General features: G+C 43.0%; 1 protein-coding gene across 1 annotated transcript in view; it reads right to left on the bottom strand.

Moving 5' to 3' along the window:
• The window catches only part of LOC137190681 (regulating synaptic membrane exocytosis protein 2-like), a 43745-nt gene extending 28897 nt beyond the window's left edge, over positions 1-14848 (bottom strand). The window contains exon 1 of the mRNA XM_067600204.1: positions 14391-14848. Coding sequence (XP_067456305.1) covers positions 14391-14578 — 188 coding nt within the window. The 5' untranslated portion in view covers positions 14579-14848. The remainder of the gene's footprint in view (positions 1-14390) is intronic.
• Between the last annotated feature and the right edge of the window lie 759 nt (positions 14849-15607).

Genomic DNA, 15607 nt, shown 5'->3' with positions numbered 1-15607 from the left:
CCAAGTGGCAAAGAGTCAGCTAATCACCCAGCAGCCCACGCATTCACAAGTGTATTTCCATGCGAGGCTTACTGGAAACATATGTACAATATTCATTTTAATACAACTAGTTCATTACACAGTGAGCGGTTTACTCAGAAGCAGTGATACACCATGTTTGTGTTCTTGTATATATATGTGCTTGTTTGCTTTGGTAACGGTGGTTGTAGGAACGTGTCTTCCTTTGTACGTGAACGCTTGGTTGCCTCCTCTGTCAGCCTACTTTTATTCATCCTGACACAGATACATTTTATTCTGGCTGGGATCAGCACTTTCTTGGCAGCTGACATTGTCCCATGCTAACGTCACACCTCCTCCCATACACGGCTGAACAGCTCCACTGGGAATACTCCAGAAAACCCAGCCTCAGCCCTAACCCCACCGCGGCTAGGTCACCGCCCTCTGCGTTAGCCCCCATCTCCAGCTCCGATAGTCAGACAGAGGCTGCTGACTGCGGCTCACTGTCCTCCTCTAACCCTCCACTAAACACGTTGAAGCATCAAACCGCTCCTCGAGCACCAATTCTGTCCAGTCTCGCTATCGCCGTATTATTTCCAGTCTCATAGTCAGCAAAAGCCTAGTTTCAGCCTTTCCTGCTGGTTACCCTGGTGAGGGACTATCCTGTAAAAGGAACATCTCTGGTTAAACACCACAAAAACTAGTTGTGAGCATCAGATAAAATAACTTCTTGCAGTAGTAGTTATGATAATGATCATATCCCAATTCTTAAAAACCTGCCACTACTAAACCTCGCCCTCTACTCTACTCTTGAACACATACAAAACCTCTCCAAGACAGTGTTGTTTCTGACTGGGAGCAGGAGGTGGGCTGTACTGAAACTGCAGTCAGCTGTCTGTGTCTCACTCAGGGCTATAATAATAGCCTGGCCATGGCTAACAATAGAGAGGTAATGGATACCCTGCCTATTGTTGGCTCAGCCTGCTCTACTCCTTCCTGTCCCAATTCATCGCTACAGCACGTCACTATTAGCTCGCTTAACTAAACTGCATACAGTGTACACAGGCAGACAAGCAGAGGGGCAATCTGATATCACCTCACCGCTCTCAGGCCACACCCATCACTTTGCTAAAATATGCCATATGATGTTACACACAGCTGAAGGCGATGAGGTATCCGTTACCTCGTGAAGTTATCAGATTCTGCATAGGCTACATAAGACATAAGGATCAACACGCTCAGCCAAATAAACAGATGTGGCCACAATACTGTACCACTGAAATTAACTTGAACTTGACTCAACATCTGCCCGATGGCGGAAAGATCTGTTTGACTTTGGCTGCTGTAAAATCCCAAATCAAAGGATTCCCTTGCATTAGCCGCCTCTCCGCACAGATTTAAAGCCAACCAGCCAGCCAACCATCCAAGCAGCCGCCCACTCGAGGATAAGGCGACCAGCTTCTACTCGCCGTCTACAGCAAACACAGCCAACCCCTCCTCCTCGCTGCCACCCTCTTCATGGCCTGATGCCTGGCTGACTTTAAATGCCTGCAATTCCTGCCTCGAGATACTACTTCAAATGATTGTATTTATGTTTCATAAAGGAGGATTTCTATGGTTCTGTACGGCCACCACCACCACCACCACCACCACCACCAACCCCCCACCTCGTTCCACTACTACACAACCAGGCCATCTCGGCATCACCATGGCGATGGCGGCAGTATCTCAGTGGGACGAGTGATATTAAGGGATTAGTGGGAGATCCTCCATCAGACTTCGGTCGAGGGGCACAATCCCGGGATCACAGCGTCAGCTCTCTCTCTGTCTGTCTCTCTCTTTCCTGATCAGTGTCAGATGATGAGGATGAAAAACAGGCCTCCTCACTGTTATTTTCATTGTAGATCGTACACGCTAGACTACACAACCCGAGCAACCGTGAATATACCCTAACGCATGCACACATACAGACACTGAATCTCTGGAATAATGCATTCAAAGCTCCAACAAAGCCACCTTCAGCCCTAGGCAGTGTGAGCAATGGTCCACACACTCTATATGATGTACAGTATGCCCTAGTGTAGGTTACATGGTAGTGGCTGTGTGTAGTGTTCAAACAGTGGGCTTATATAAGGGCTACGGCTGCATTAGTGACGTCATGATTATGGCTGCTCTTTATCCTCCCTTATTTATGTCAGTCGGCTGCTTCTGTAATCTACCTACAGCAGCATCTACATCTACTGTACATGTAAAGCACTGTAATGCTACTAAACACCCAACCCTCTGGTCCCTGCTAGACGTCTAAGAACAATAAGCAATTCAATGTGACAGGAGGAGGAAACACAAATTATTTGTAGAGCAAACAGATACAAAAGATGATTAAAAACTAGCAGTTTGACAGGAGTACAGTAAGTGTATTCTATGATAAAAGTGTATTTTCTTAAAAAAAAAGATAAAAAACTCACTATGATGTGAACAGGGATTGCATAATCAAATGTAAAGTTTTCCAACAGAATCACTGCATCAATCATTACATAATAAATTCTACTGTCTGGCTGTGAGGCCTCTACGGAGCTAATGTGTGTGTGTGTGTGTGTTTCATTTAGAGTCTAGCAAGTCTGTGTGTGTGCGTGTGGTGGACAGACGCATGGCGGTGGCGTTTGTTTGTAGACAGCACCGGATAGTTTGAGTTTTTTGGCCACACAAAGGCGTATTAGAAGGACCGGGTAGGCAGCTCGCACGTGTTTGAGTCACCAGCTTGCACCTGCTCCGACCAGCTGAGTCTTGAATGAGCAAAACACGGACAGACACACAAACACACACAGGGAAGAGGAGATTAGAGCGCCCTGTGTAAACTACCGCTAGTAAATACACCAGCTCACACACACAGCAGAGCTTGGGGGGGGGGTGAGGAAGGCTATTAACAAGTTATTTTACTGCTTGCTCTGATTTAATTCTCTTTTATTTTTCAATTTAACATTCATTTGGTTGAGGAGCAATTTTTATTTCCATGGATCTCATGACCCTAATTTAAATGATTAGAAAATAACAGAACTCAACAACTTCATCATACAGTATAGGCAGTATATGAATTACTTTTCTATTCAGTTTCCCTCTCGCCAGCGGGTCAAAATCTGGGACGAAATCGTAATAAGAGTTTGTGCTGTGTTGTGTCTCTTTTTAAGAATCTGCAACATGAAAACTATCTTATTTTTGGGTCTTAGTTTACCATAAATAGGACTTATTAAGGTGGCCCATATGAAATGTATGAGCTTGCATTCCAGGGTGAGTCCAACTTTACTCAAGTTGTGTTCTGCACTAAAAAACTTCAAGAACTTCTTCCTTAGTTGGAGTAACATACACTGTTACAGATGTTTTGTTAACAATGCTGAGAGGCCTGGCCAACCAGTGTGGTTCAAATTCATTTCATGCAAATAAACCAGGCCAGACTGGACTAGCTTAGTCTAGTAGATTGGACTCTGAAAACTTTATTTTATTGATGTCTGTATGGGTAGAGCCATCAGGCTAAGCTTAGTATAAAGACTGGGAGCAGGCAGAAAAAAGTTAGCCTCTGTCCAAATTTAAAACCACAACATGTCGTCTTTACATTTCTGTTTGTGTACAGATTAAACAAACATGATATGACGTATCAGCTAGTGAGCTTTAGGTGCAGCACTGGAAGCAGGAGGAAACAACGAGCCTGAATCTGTCCAGAGTTAAAAATCCACCTACCAGCACCTCTAAAGCTCACTAATTAATACCTTATATCTTGCCAAAGCCAAATTTCACATAGCTTATTACATGTAACAGCATTATGTAATTAAATTGTATCTGTTACAGTTACTGAGAAAAAATATGTAATTAAATTGCAGTTACTAATCAAAATGTTGGTGATTAGAAAGGTTAAAAAAATTTTATGCGTTGTTTTTGATTGGTTCTCTTGTTTGAATTTGCACCGCCTCTCGTCTGCCAGTCAAATGAATGTGCAGTTCAATCACCAGTCAGCATGGAGTTGACCTGAATGTGGACTCGGTTTGAGATTACGGTTACATTTTTCCTTTACTGCAGTCAGAGTTTGCTGTTTGTGATCTACATACTTGTGATTGATTTTGCTGGTTGTGCTTCAAAACATTTCAATCTTAATTCAAGTTATATTGAAGAACGTTTAATAAAAGTTTGACAGTAATCAGTGTAATCTGGTTTAAATTTATGTTTGAAAGGACTTTTCAGCTTTTTTGCCCAGTAAAACATTTGTTAGAAAAGTAATCAAGAAGTAATTAAATGTACTAAGTTACATTACTTTGATGAAGTAATTAAAATAGTTACATTTTTAGCAGAGTAACTAGTAATCTGTAACCTATTACATTTCAAAAGTAACCTTCCCAACACTGCTTCCTCCTCATTTAGATTGTACAAAATTGCTGTTGAAATTGAACAACAAGCTAATAAGTGAGCATGCAAACAACACTAGCTGGTTTACAAGAGGTGCGTTAATCAAAATCAGATAAGTGAGATGAATACAACTGGGTTATTAAAACACTGGCCAGCGCACATTAAACAATAAATACAACAGTCCAAACTGTGATGACACATGGCAAACAGTAATAATGAATGATAATTATGTTTATCAAATTAAGCCTGTTTATAGTAAAGGGTTTCAATTAAATAATTTCTTTACCAATGCACATATTTATTTAAGACTGATTTGATCAATTACACCGCACTTTCATCAGCTCTGTTGATTAGCTGAATTGACTCTCTCCACTTGTGGAGGTCTTTTATCTTATAGTCTGTCCTGTAAGCCTCTTTGTGTTGCTGCCTGGCTTTCCTGGACGCCCAAATGACCGTAGGCCTTGCTGCCTGTTCAGATGGCTGGCTGCTTGCCGGCCACTGCAGAAAGCTGAATGTCTCCACTATTAATAGTCCAACTAACAGCATGAGGGTTCTCACTCTTTGAGTGCAATCAGCATGAGATGACCTGGTGCCACGTTCCACCTTTAGTAACTGGCCATTCAGGAGCCTCGTCTCTCACTTTCTCTATTCAGGTATCTCTGCCTATCTCTGCCGCTTTCAGTCTCTGTCGCTTTCTGGCACTATCAACAAATACATACGGATAAAAAACTCACAAAATTAGACGGCAGAGGTGACCATCTCTGTGTCACGCGTTTTCAGGTTTGTGTTCCAATTTGAGATTACGCTGACTGATTTCGCTGATTCACACATCTTCCACAGAGAGGGAACTAACTGATGAAATCACCTTGTGTGGTCCGGTCAGAACAAAAACCTGGACATCCTGGGTCCTCCAGGATACGTTGTTAGAGACCTCTGCTGCACAGAGTGGAGAGGTGTCTTTTCTCTGACCTTTCAGGGTTCAACAATCATAAAACAAACCCTGAGGGAATGTCACCGAGGATAAAAAAGCCACCACACCTCTCTGGCAGTAACTATCTGCACTGACACGGCACCTGTCCTACAGCCTTGTCTTTGAAAAAACAGTTACAACACACATTTCCTATTTCTCTTTCTCAATTAGTGTCTGTAGTGTGTCATTACTGTGTTGTGCTGAATTTGTCTCTGCTGTATTATCACACTAACCCGGGCTTTTGAGAGATACATTTAACATCAACGCTGCCAGCTATTCTATAGCAGGCACATATGTTCCTCAGAAGCACTAGGCTTCCCTCAGAGGGTCAGATGCTGTATATCTTCCTCTACATTGACTCTACCCAGGGTGGATGGGCAATAAAAGTGATAAAGTGCCCCCTTCTTGACCCTGCTTTCGCTCTCACCTCACAATTCTTCTCCCTCCTAAGCTGGAACTACTTTTCACATTTTCTATTTATCTCCTTTTTCCTTTGTTTTACCCCTCTGCAAACTACTATCCGGCTCTATCTGTATATCTATTGCACTGTGTTGCTTTCATTCAGGCTACTCTTGCGCAGCATGCTGTGAGGCTTATGTAACAACAGGCCAGATGTTCTAGTAGTGGAGCTGTACTTGGGTTCTGTTCAGACTGTCCAGGATCACTAGTTGCTAATGTTGCATTCACAGATTTTTTTAGCCATGCTAGTTGTCTGCTATGGGATGGCCAAATACCTGCAAAACTAATGACATTCTCATCAGCCTCAGCTGTGTTTAGCATTAACTAGCAAATGTTAGCATGCTAACATGTTAACATGGTGAACACATTATACCTATGCTAAACATCAGCATGTTAGCATTGTCATTATGAGTATATTGGCATGCTGATGTTAGCATTTAGCTCAAAGCACAGCATTATTCCTAAATAGCATAGTTGTACACTCTTGTTAACACACATAAATCTGAGGAAAGTGATGAATTGCATTACAGTCTATTTTTATACATTTGCACATGCAAATAGTCCAAATGTACTATTGCTGCTCTATGCTTGCTCAGAACTTAAGATCATCTTTTGTATATACCAGATATCTGCCTAAAATGCTTCAATACAATTGCTTGAAGCTCTGTTGACTAATTATTTAACAGACACAGTGAAAAGGGATCGTGGTGTGCTGCAGTGTACAATGTATTATACATTACAATAAATATACAACATCCCTTATGTACTAGTTACCGCAACCTACTTCTCATTCTAAAACATTTTTCTACTGTCATGTTTCGCCAAGGGCATTTCAAATTGCACAGCCGGGGGCAGGAAAATCCCTTCAAAATTTGCTTGAGGGATAAGAGCCCAGAAGATAATAAAACCTATGCTGACGAATGCAGATGTTATTTAGAACAAAGCCTGAGAGACAATAGAAGCTGATGCTGTGCTGTGCCACGCAGGAGAATAGCAGGCTATGGGAGATGGCAGGCTGATTGCTTTGTCAATGGGGACTGAGGCTGTCATATCAGCAACGGGACCTGATAGCATCTCAGACGTCAATGTCTCTCCTCTCATTTTCTCTCTGATGTTCTTCTCTCCTTTCCTGTCCTCTCCTCTCCTCTCACCCCTCGTCCCTTCTCATTTCCTCTCCTCTCTCCTATCCTAACCTGGCCTACACTTTCCTCTTGCCCTGCCCTCTTATATACTGTCATATCCCATTCTAACTTATCCTCTTTTCTCCTCTCCTTTCCTCTCTCCCCCAGTCTAAACCTTGTAAGGTCCTCAACAGAACAAAAAAACAGAATCAGTCGATGTGTTTTCTCACACATTGATTCAAAGGACAAAGTCTGATGTAGCTTATTTCTCTGTCACAGATAAATTGTTATCCAAAAACTCACATAAATGAACCACTTAGCTGCAGTGACATCTTCCTTCATTTTGATGAACATAGGCACTATAATGTATTATGAGCCAATTCTACATACACTGTTCTGTTGCCGTACCCACTAGTGCACCGAAATGTGTATTAACAATATCCAACAATCGCCCATGTTTGAGTAAGTTTGCTAGAAACTACAGTGACCTGCTGCTTTTTAAACCTGCAGAAATCAATACTTTTTATGAACAATGGGTTAAATGACTGTGTAATGAAAGAGGTGTTGCAAGCAGTGACCAACACACAAAGAATTATGACCTGACCCAGCAGTTCCCTTCAGCGCTACGCAGGATTTTAGCATTTTTCACCTCTTTGTTTTGGTTTTAAAGCCCGCAACTTTTCCTTCAATCTCACAGCTCTCGTCAACTTGCCCAGGCAGCTGTTTTCAGCCAAAATATCTCTGATAAAGTCACACACTACACATTACATACCCAGTACTAAACGGTCTAAAGTTAGCAACTAACTGGTGAACATAGGGGAGCATTTACCAGCTAAAGACAAAGATATTTTTTTCAGAAGGTGAAGGTGAAGACCACAATAGAGCTAAAAGGAGAGAGAATGTTATACTTTGTCAGGTGGACAGAAAACCAAACTCCAAATGAATGCTAACATTGCTCCATATCTGCTGCATGTGTAAATAGACAACTGCTAGCTAACACATTAGCCATGACAACTTCATAAGGCTATATTATGTCAAACGAGTGTGCAATGTTCAGCTTGGGGCCAAGAAAAATGTATTAATCTTACTTTAAAAGTGAAACTATATATTTCTGAACTGTCTTTACAAATGGGCTAAGAGTCACAGATTTTGTAGGGAAGTCAGAAAGTATTGAGAGACAGAATAACTTGATTTTGGTCATTTCATGGTATTTGTTAACAATAAGATAGATGTAGAACACAAGCCTTATCATTTAAGACAACTTTGCTCTGATTATATTTCATGATAAAAGTAATGTTTACTGTGATTTAGCCAAATTAAATGTGTAGCATAGTTAGCGGTGAGTGCCTTTCAGCCATCTGCTGACATATATAGGATAAAATAGACTGGAAGGCAACTATATAGAGAAAAAGAGCAGAGGCGAGTTGGGTTGGAGGCAGTTTAACAGGTACACTAGGTTAATGGCTGAAACTCAAAAAAAAGTAGAGGGACAGGAGAGCACCAAAAGACCTCGACACTAGAGTAATGCAACTTTACACCCACAACAGCACAGCTTATGAGCAACTTGTCAATATATTATATATCACTGTAATGATGGCAATTGTGTTCTAACCAGATTTCCTATCCAGCTGAGCCAAACTACTTGACAACGTGCCAACCTTCCATAACCAAAACACATTGTTACTTTAATTAGCATGATGATGTATTCATTTGGCGTGCGTTCTGCTTTACAGAGTCAAGACAGCATCCTCTCTTTCACTTTCTCTCTCTCTCTCTCTCTCCTCTCCCTTGGGGGAAGTGAAGGGGGGATGGGAGTCTGTGGAACGCTCATGACAGAATCTGCTCTTTGCATGGGAAGGCGAGTAAGCATGGGTGAGTGAGCTGAGGGAAGAAGAGAAAGGCAGAGAGAGAGGGAGAGAGAGAGAGAGTGTGTGTGTGTGTGTATATATGTACTGTATATTGTCCAGTGGGGAGCTTCTGAACATTGCCTCGCCTCATTTCACAACCATAGGTCTCTCTCTCTCTCTCTCAGCTGTTTTTTTTTTCAAATTCAAATTTGCTTTATTGGCACGAACATAATCAAGCACAGTACTGCTAAAAGCAGGTTGTACAACGTTTTCAGTGTAGGCATAATAATTCATACTGTAAGAATACTATACTATATTATTACACTATGTACGCTACACAACATACCGCATAATACAGTTGCAAGCAGATTTGAAGGAGCTCGATACAGTTTCATGTGTTGTTTACTCACAGGCTGTATTCTCCTGCTTCTATGACAATGTCAGTTTTATTCCACAATATTTACTTGGGTCTGAGAGTGTGTTCTGAGTGAATTCTTAGTATTTTGGTAAAGATGTTCCTCCGTCTGGGCTGCAGTGTTGTTCTGTCTCTCGCTCTTGTTTGCAAAACTGACACAAGCTGCCAGGTTTGCCTGCGTCCACCAGTTTCAATATCCCAGTTGTAGTCGCTGTGTGTTCGCCCGGATAATCTGCCACTTAGTATTACCTGTTCAGTGCTAAAAAGCATTGAAGGTTACTTCAAAGGTGGGACTGTAGAATGGGAATATCAGATGCTCAGGCCTCTCTAACATATGCGTATGTGTGTGTTTGTGAGAGTGCAGCACTCTACCACTGCTACTCTCTTTCAGATGGGCTGAGATCCTATAGCCTCCAGGGACACAGGGCCTCTCTGTAGCTCTGACCCCAGCTGGTACACAGAGCTCTCTAGCACTATCAGATAAATGACCAGGATGGGGGGTGGAGGGGCGGGGTATGAGGTGAGTGAGTGTGCATATGTGGTGGGGAAAGAGGGGTGGGTGGGGGTAACAGAAAGAGGAAATGGGATGTAATCAATCAAAGCTAATTCTAGGTCAATGCTCTTCATGTTGAACACACACACACACACAAACCCGCTGCACCTTTCACCATAACTGTTCCGTGTTAACCAGGAACGTGATGCATTTTTTTTACTACTCATTGTAGAGAGAACTGATAGTTCCATTCATTATGAAATGTCCAGATTAAATAATGTTTTATAATAATTAGCTCCTGATGTACTGTGTAATGTAATAGTATAAACAGTGATGGTGTCATAAATAGTTACAGTATAACAATGTGAAAATAGCACTGGGAAATAAGGCTGAAATTAAAGGGACACTCGACCAATTTTACACATCAAGATCAGTTGTCTCATCATGAAGAGTTAAGAAAATAGTTATATTATGTCTTCTGTGGCTCTGGAAGGAATTTTCCCATTTCTGAAAAAATAACCCTGATGATTGGGCGTGGAGACAACAAATGTTGTACAGAGAGTTGACATTAAAAACTGGGGCATGGAGTTTGAAAGACGTGAGCTCTTACCAGGCATGGTGGGTCTAAAAAAAGAAAAAAAAAAGAGTATCAAGTTGCATTATGGGAATTGAAGGATACTATGTTTTTGGAGCTTGATCCATATTAGAAGCTAAAAGTCAGCATAACTCGGCCTCTGCTGCTTCGATTTTGACCATTTTTTCTTTTAAATCGGTCTCTCACAGTCCCCCAGTTCAATTAACTGTAATACAAAATAAATGGAGTGCCCCTTTAATTTCACAGTATCACTACTTAAAGATATTTTTTTAATATTGATAATATTGATGTATATCATGACAAACAGTGAACTAATTCAACATCTAGTTTAGTTAGAATTCATTACATTTTGCTTGGAGTTGTCAATCTACAATTGTAATGATACAATTACAGTGAAAGTTGATGGATAATAATACTGACACCCTAAATGAAAACAGTGTTTAAGTCAATAAGACAATTTTAAGATGTTTTTTCATCTCTGGGACAAAAATGATCTCAAATATAGGTTCAAACTAAATGTATATACTAAATGTATGTACTAAACTCTTCGATAAAACATCCTAAAACCCTCTACACATTTTGGTCCCAGCTACAGGAAACACTAGAGGCACTCGGGGCATCCTTCGTTTTTGTGTCTCCTGAAACAAAAATGGGGGTGTCCAACTAGATGGCAGAACAGCAGACACCTCAGAGCCCTGGAATAGCTCAGTGGGAGTCCCTCCTACAAGGCAGCCAGTATAATTAGCACTGTCAAAGGAGGTGCCTGAGCAAATGACACAGTCCCCCAAATCCATGAGTTGAACACTGTCAAGAGGAAAGAAGAGGGACTGGGATATTTACTGGGATGTTAGTAGAAAGCAAAACATGAGACTCTTTGCTTAAATTAGTCATAGCGTCACGCTATGGTAATTAGCATCTAAAGGTTATAGTTGAAACATCTTTGTGTGGTGGGATAGAATGCGTGTGCGCATGTCTGCTCAGATATCAGCTCATGCCTTCATAATACAGGTAACACTATATGGAGCGAGAGAAATAGAAGGGGTGACAAAGAGAGCGAAGAGGTGTAACAGGGAAAGTCAGAGTTAGGATGGAGAGCATCACCACTCTCTCCCCACCCCACTCCCTTTACTCCAAGCCACCAAGCAGAACCAGGAAGCAGCCCCGGAGGACTGGAGGAGCAGGGAGAAAGGAGAAGTGGAGCTCTGAGCATTCTGTGGGTCACCCCATTGCAGGCAGCTGATGCCTGCCTGAAGGATACGCTGTGTCTGGGTGGGTGGGGGGTTGGGGGTCCCATAACCATCATTACTGTACTGCTCAGGGACTCACTGATGCATGGAAAGCCAAGCTAGCTGATAGCTCTGGCGGGGCCTGTTTAATGGAACAAATGCACCTGGAGCCATGCTTAACTAGTGACGACTCTGTTCACATTTGTGTGAGTACAAATGCTGAGATTCTGAACTACTGTACATATACTTTTATGTGTGCAGCTCTGATGAGCTTTCTAGGTTATAATTCTAATACTGAACAATGTTAATGGTTTTCAATGTGGTGTGCAGCATATGGACTTCTGATTGGTGCAGCACTTTTCCTACATGCAGACCCACATACACAGGCCTGCTAAGAATGAGCAGGCTGAGAGAGAGGAGCTAATTACATGCGAGTCAGCAGCGCTGGATTTCCATCCACGCTCTCTGTAGCACCTCCAGTGAGATGACAGCAAGTTGGCAAGCCCTGCAGCTGGAGGCTTCTCTCTCTCTCTCTCTCTCTCTCTCTCTCTTCTCCATCCCTCCATCTTCCCAGGATTCCCTCTGTTAGATTACACACTTCGATGTTCAAACTGCCACTTTCCCGAAAAGCCATCCAAGCTGCTGTAGGATTGGACCGTGACTGCGACAGCGCAGATGCACAGGCTATAGGGTTTGGGTATGTTGCGGTGTGGGTGTTTTGTTTCCGACACTGCTGGAAATGCTACGAACCATCCAATGACAAGTTAATCCGCTGCGGTTGTACCTACGCCAGGGCTGAGCATATTAACGCTGCTTTAGGATATGTTGTGCTTGTGTGATTCATAAGGTATAGAAAGTGGGGATTTACTGTTTTGATGACTCATGATGAGTCACCTTGTCCGTATAGACAGAACAAACACAGTAAAACTAACCAATATGTTGTACGAAATATTGAACCAAAACTTTACTATAAGACCAAGAGGTCTCCTGCACACTTTCGACTGATCAGAATCTTTCAACAAACACGACAAAATGGTATTAACTCCACCTCTTTTGTCAGCTGTTATATGCATCTGCAGTACAGCATGATGGTGAGATGAAACTCCAAGTAACCAAGGCATGCAGGAGAGAAGCCATACTGGAAACATAATTCTCATGCAAATTAGCACGCAAGAAATCAGCACAAAGGACTTTTTGACCCCCCTGACATCTTGCATGCCTTCAGCTTTTGTGGCCTTCAATCAGTTACCTAACATTATGGTGAGACAGTAAGTCAGTCATGTGCCTTGCAAAGAACAGCCTCTTCTGCCCATGCTCAGTCATGACACGGCTTTGACATCACTGTCAGACTAAGAGTGACTAAAACTGACAATCCCCTTTACCTCAGAGAAAGAGAAATAGGAAAAACACTCAGCTATTGGGGAGGAAGGGGAGGAAGAGGAGGGGGGGGGCGCAGTATAAAGGGGAGGGATGGCGGAAAAGGCCTGGATGATTCACACAGCTGAGGTAGCCGTGTCTTGGAGTACATGAGTCATGTTTATCATGCAGCAGGACTAGGTAGGGATTGCACAACTTTCTCTCCATTAGGAATGCTGTCTTAGTGCAAACATTTACCTGATGATGGAAAACAACCGCTCTAATGTCTCTTAAAAGCTCCCAGTGACAGAGGCACACACCTCACCCACTGAAGTTACTGGCCATGCTGGGAGGCGACAGCACCAGTACAGTTGCCAGAGATCTCTAGCAGAGATTTGTATAGATTTACTCATCAGTTATCAGCTGCAGCAAGCAGCCTGGACACAATATAGAAGGTTGTATTACTGCTGCACTAAAATGTAAAAAGCAAGCAAGAAAGGCAGTGAGAAGTGCTAAGTATTAGGAGTGAGAGTAGCCTGCATTGTTGTAAAAAGATCAGCTTTTATCTACATGCAAGCGTGCAAGCATGTGCATCTTTTTCAATGAAGAAGGGAAACTAACAAAAAAATCAACAGGATGGAAACATTTAAAGCCAATGCCCGGAAATCCCTCTCTCCTCATTAGCCTGGAAGGTCAAATAATTTGTTTAATTAACAATACATCAAGTGAGTGTGTTTTTATAACCAGGGCAAGACGGCAGAGTGTAATATTCCGCCATAAAACAGAGTTATGGCTCACGTAGTAAAGGTTAAAGGGATGACGGCGGAAACACTCCGGTCCACCTTAAAAACTAAAACCCTACAGTGGACAGCGCCGTGGTGCTGAACCGCTCTGAGCGACATCTGTACACAAGAGGAGCAGGGAGGAGGGAGGGGGTAGTGGTGGGGGTGGTGTTAGGGGGGGGGCAGGATCTCCACCGAGACTTTAACGTTGAAATCACACACACCCTGCGTGCGCCATCGCCACAAAGGACACCTTAAATGATCTTTCCAGTGTCATATTGTGTAATCTCGGTGACGTTCGTGGGGAAAGGTTAAGCCATTTGGCGTGCTTTTTACGTGAAAAATGGCGCCCGTTGCTGCTAACCCAACCCATCATAGTACAGCTATACAACAAAAGTGGAGGAAAGAGGTTGGAGAGCATGCCGCATTAGAGAAACGATACTCCACCGTTACAATAAAAAGTAGGCTGTTTTCTAAAAAAAGGGGGGGTCGAGAGCAGTCGAGGGAAAGATTCATCTCACCTTCGGCCCCCCATCGGCTACTAGTCGACTATTTAAGCTCTAGCTTGGATGTCAAAGAGGCAACATGAGCCACCAGTATCTCACAGAGACACAATTATAGAAATTCACACGGTAATAACCCCACAAACACCCGGGGTTAGCTATATGACAGCAGCAGCAGCAGCTCCCCCACTATCACCACGCTACATATACAACAAACAAAACGCGGTTTCTTACTTTAACATCGACTGTTCCTTCGCTTCCTCCTTCTTCTGTCGGTCCATGACACCGAGGATGATCTTCCTCTCATCCTCGGTGAGGTGGCTGAGGTCCGGCATCTCCGGCATGGCGCCGGCCGCTGAGGCAGCAGCAGCAGCAGCAGCAGCAGGGCCAGCGCCGCCCCGGGGCCCTTGTGGAGCAGACATCTTTTACACACAGTGGCTAAAAAACGAGAAAAGGAGCGTCAACCAGCAGCATTTCTCTCTTTTTTTTTTGTTACATTTCATGCCGTCAAAATTCAAATTGGCGGTCGGGATGTTGCTGGAGACACCGTGGCTACAGACGGCATGACATCTTAGTTAGGAGTATCATGCACATACACTGTGCTGCAGAAATAAGCGTCAAAATATTAATTACAGGCTTCATCCTCATCTATTTAATGCTCATGATGAGGTTTGCAAATACGCTGCAGCCGACTGCCTGCAAACGTGAGGCTCGCAGTATTTAAGCTGTTGCAGGCTGAAACGCCAAATTTACACATGAACATTACTGACACAGAAAACACTCAAGATTAGAAATGGATGCCCTTAAAAGAAGCAAAGAGCAAAGGCTGTAGGTTACAACCTTCAGGTAGTATTCCAAACACAAGCCTCCATCCATCCAGAGATGAAAAAGTAGGAGAAAGAGGCTACAGAGGATTAAAAAAAAACAACTCTTGCCTTTTATTTTGCAGTCATGTTAAATCCTGTCTAACCCATCGCTGCCATCCTTTAGAAAGGTTGTACTCGCATGTTGGAATAAAAGATGCCAGGTCCGTCCTTGTTTGTTTTCGTTTGGAGTCCTTAACCCTCCTCTGTCACTCTGCTTAGCTCGCTTTCCTCCAGGTTGGTAATTCTTGGAGATTTCTTAAATGCACAAAAATGGATGCAATGAGAGAGGGGGGGGGGGGGAGAGAGAGAGAGAGACAGAGAGAGAGAGAGGGGGAGAGAGAGAGAGAGCGTGTGAGAGACAGGGGGGGAAAAAAATCCAGATAGGAAGAAGAGGCGGAGCGATGGAAACACGTAGAAGAATAAAGCCGAGAGGACGCGCTTGGATGTTCATTGACAGCAGGCAGATAGCAGCCGCAAAAACGCGGACTGGAAGGGCTGTGTGCAGCTGGAGCAGCGCTGTAGCTGCCAGGAAAGGCTTCATGCATATTTCATAACCAGATCATGAGCACTGTGAGAGGGGGAAAT

The sequence above is a fragment of the Thunnus thynnus genome, chromosome 10 (genome assembly GCF_963924715.1).
Source record: "Thunnus thynnus chromosome 10, fThuThy2.1, whole genome shotgun sequence".
In the NCBI taxonomy this organism is placed as follows: domain Eukaryota; kingdom Metazoa; phylum Chordata; class Actinopteri; order Scombriformes; family Scombridae; genus Thunnus; species Thunnus thynnus.
Note: the sequence above shows the minus strand (reverse complement) of the source record. Positions and strands in the feature narration are given on the sequence as shown.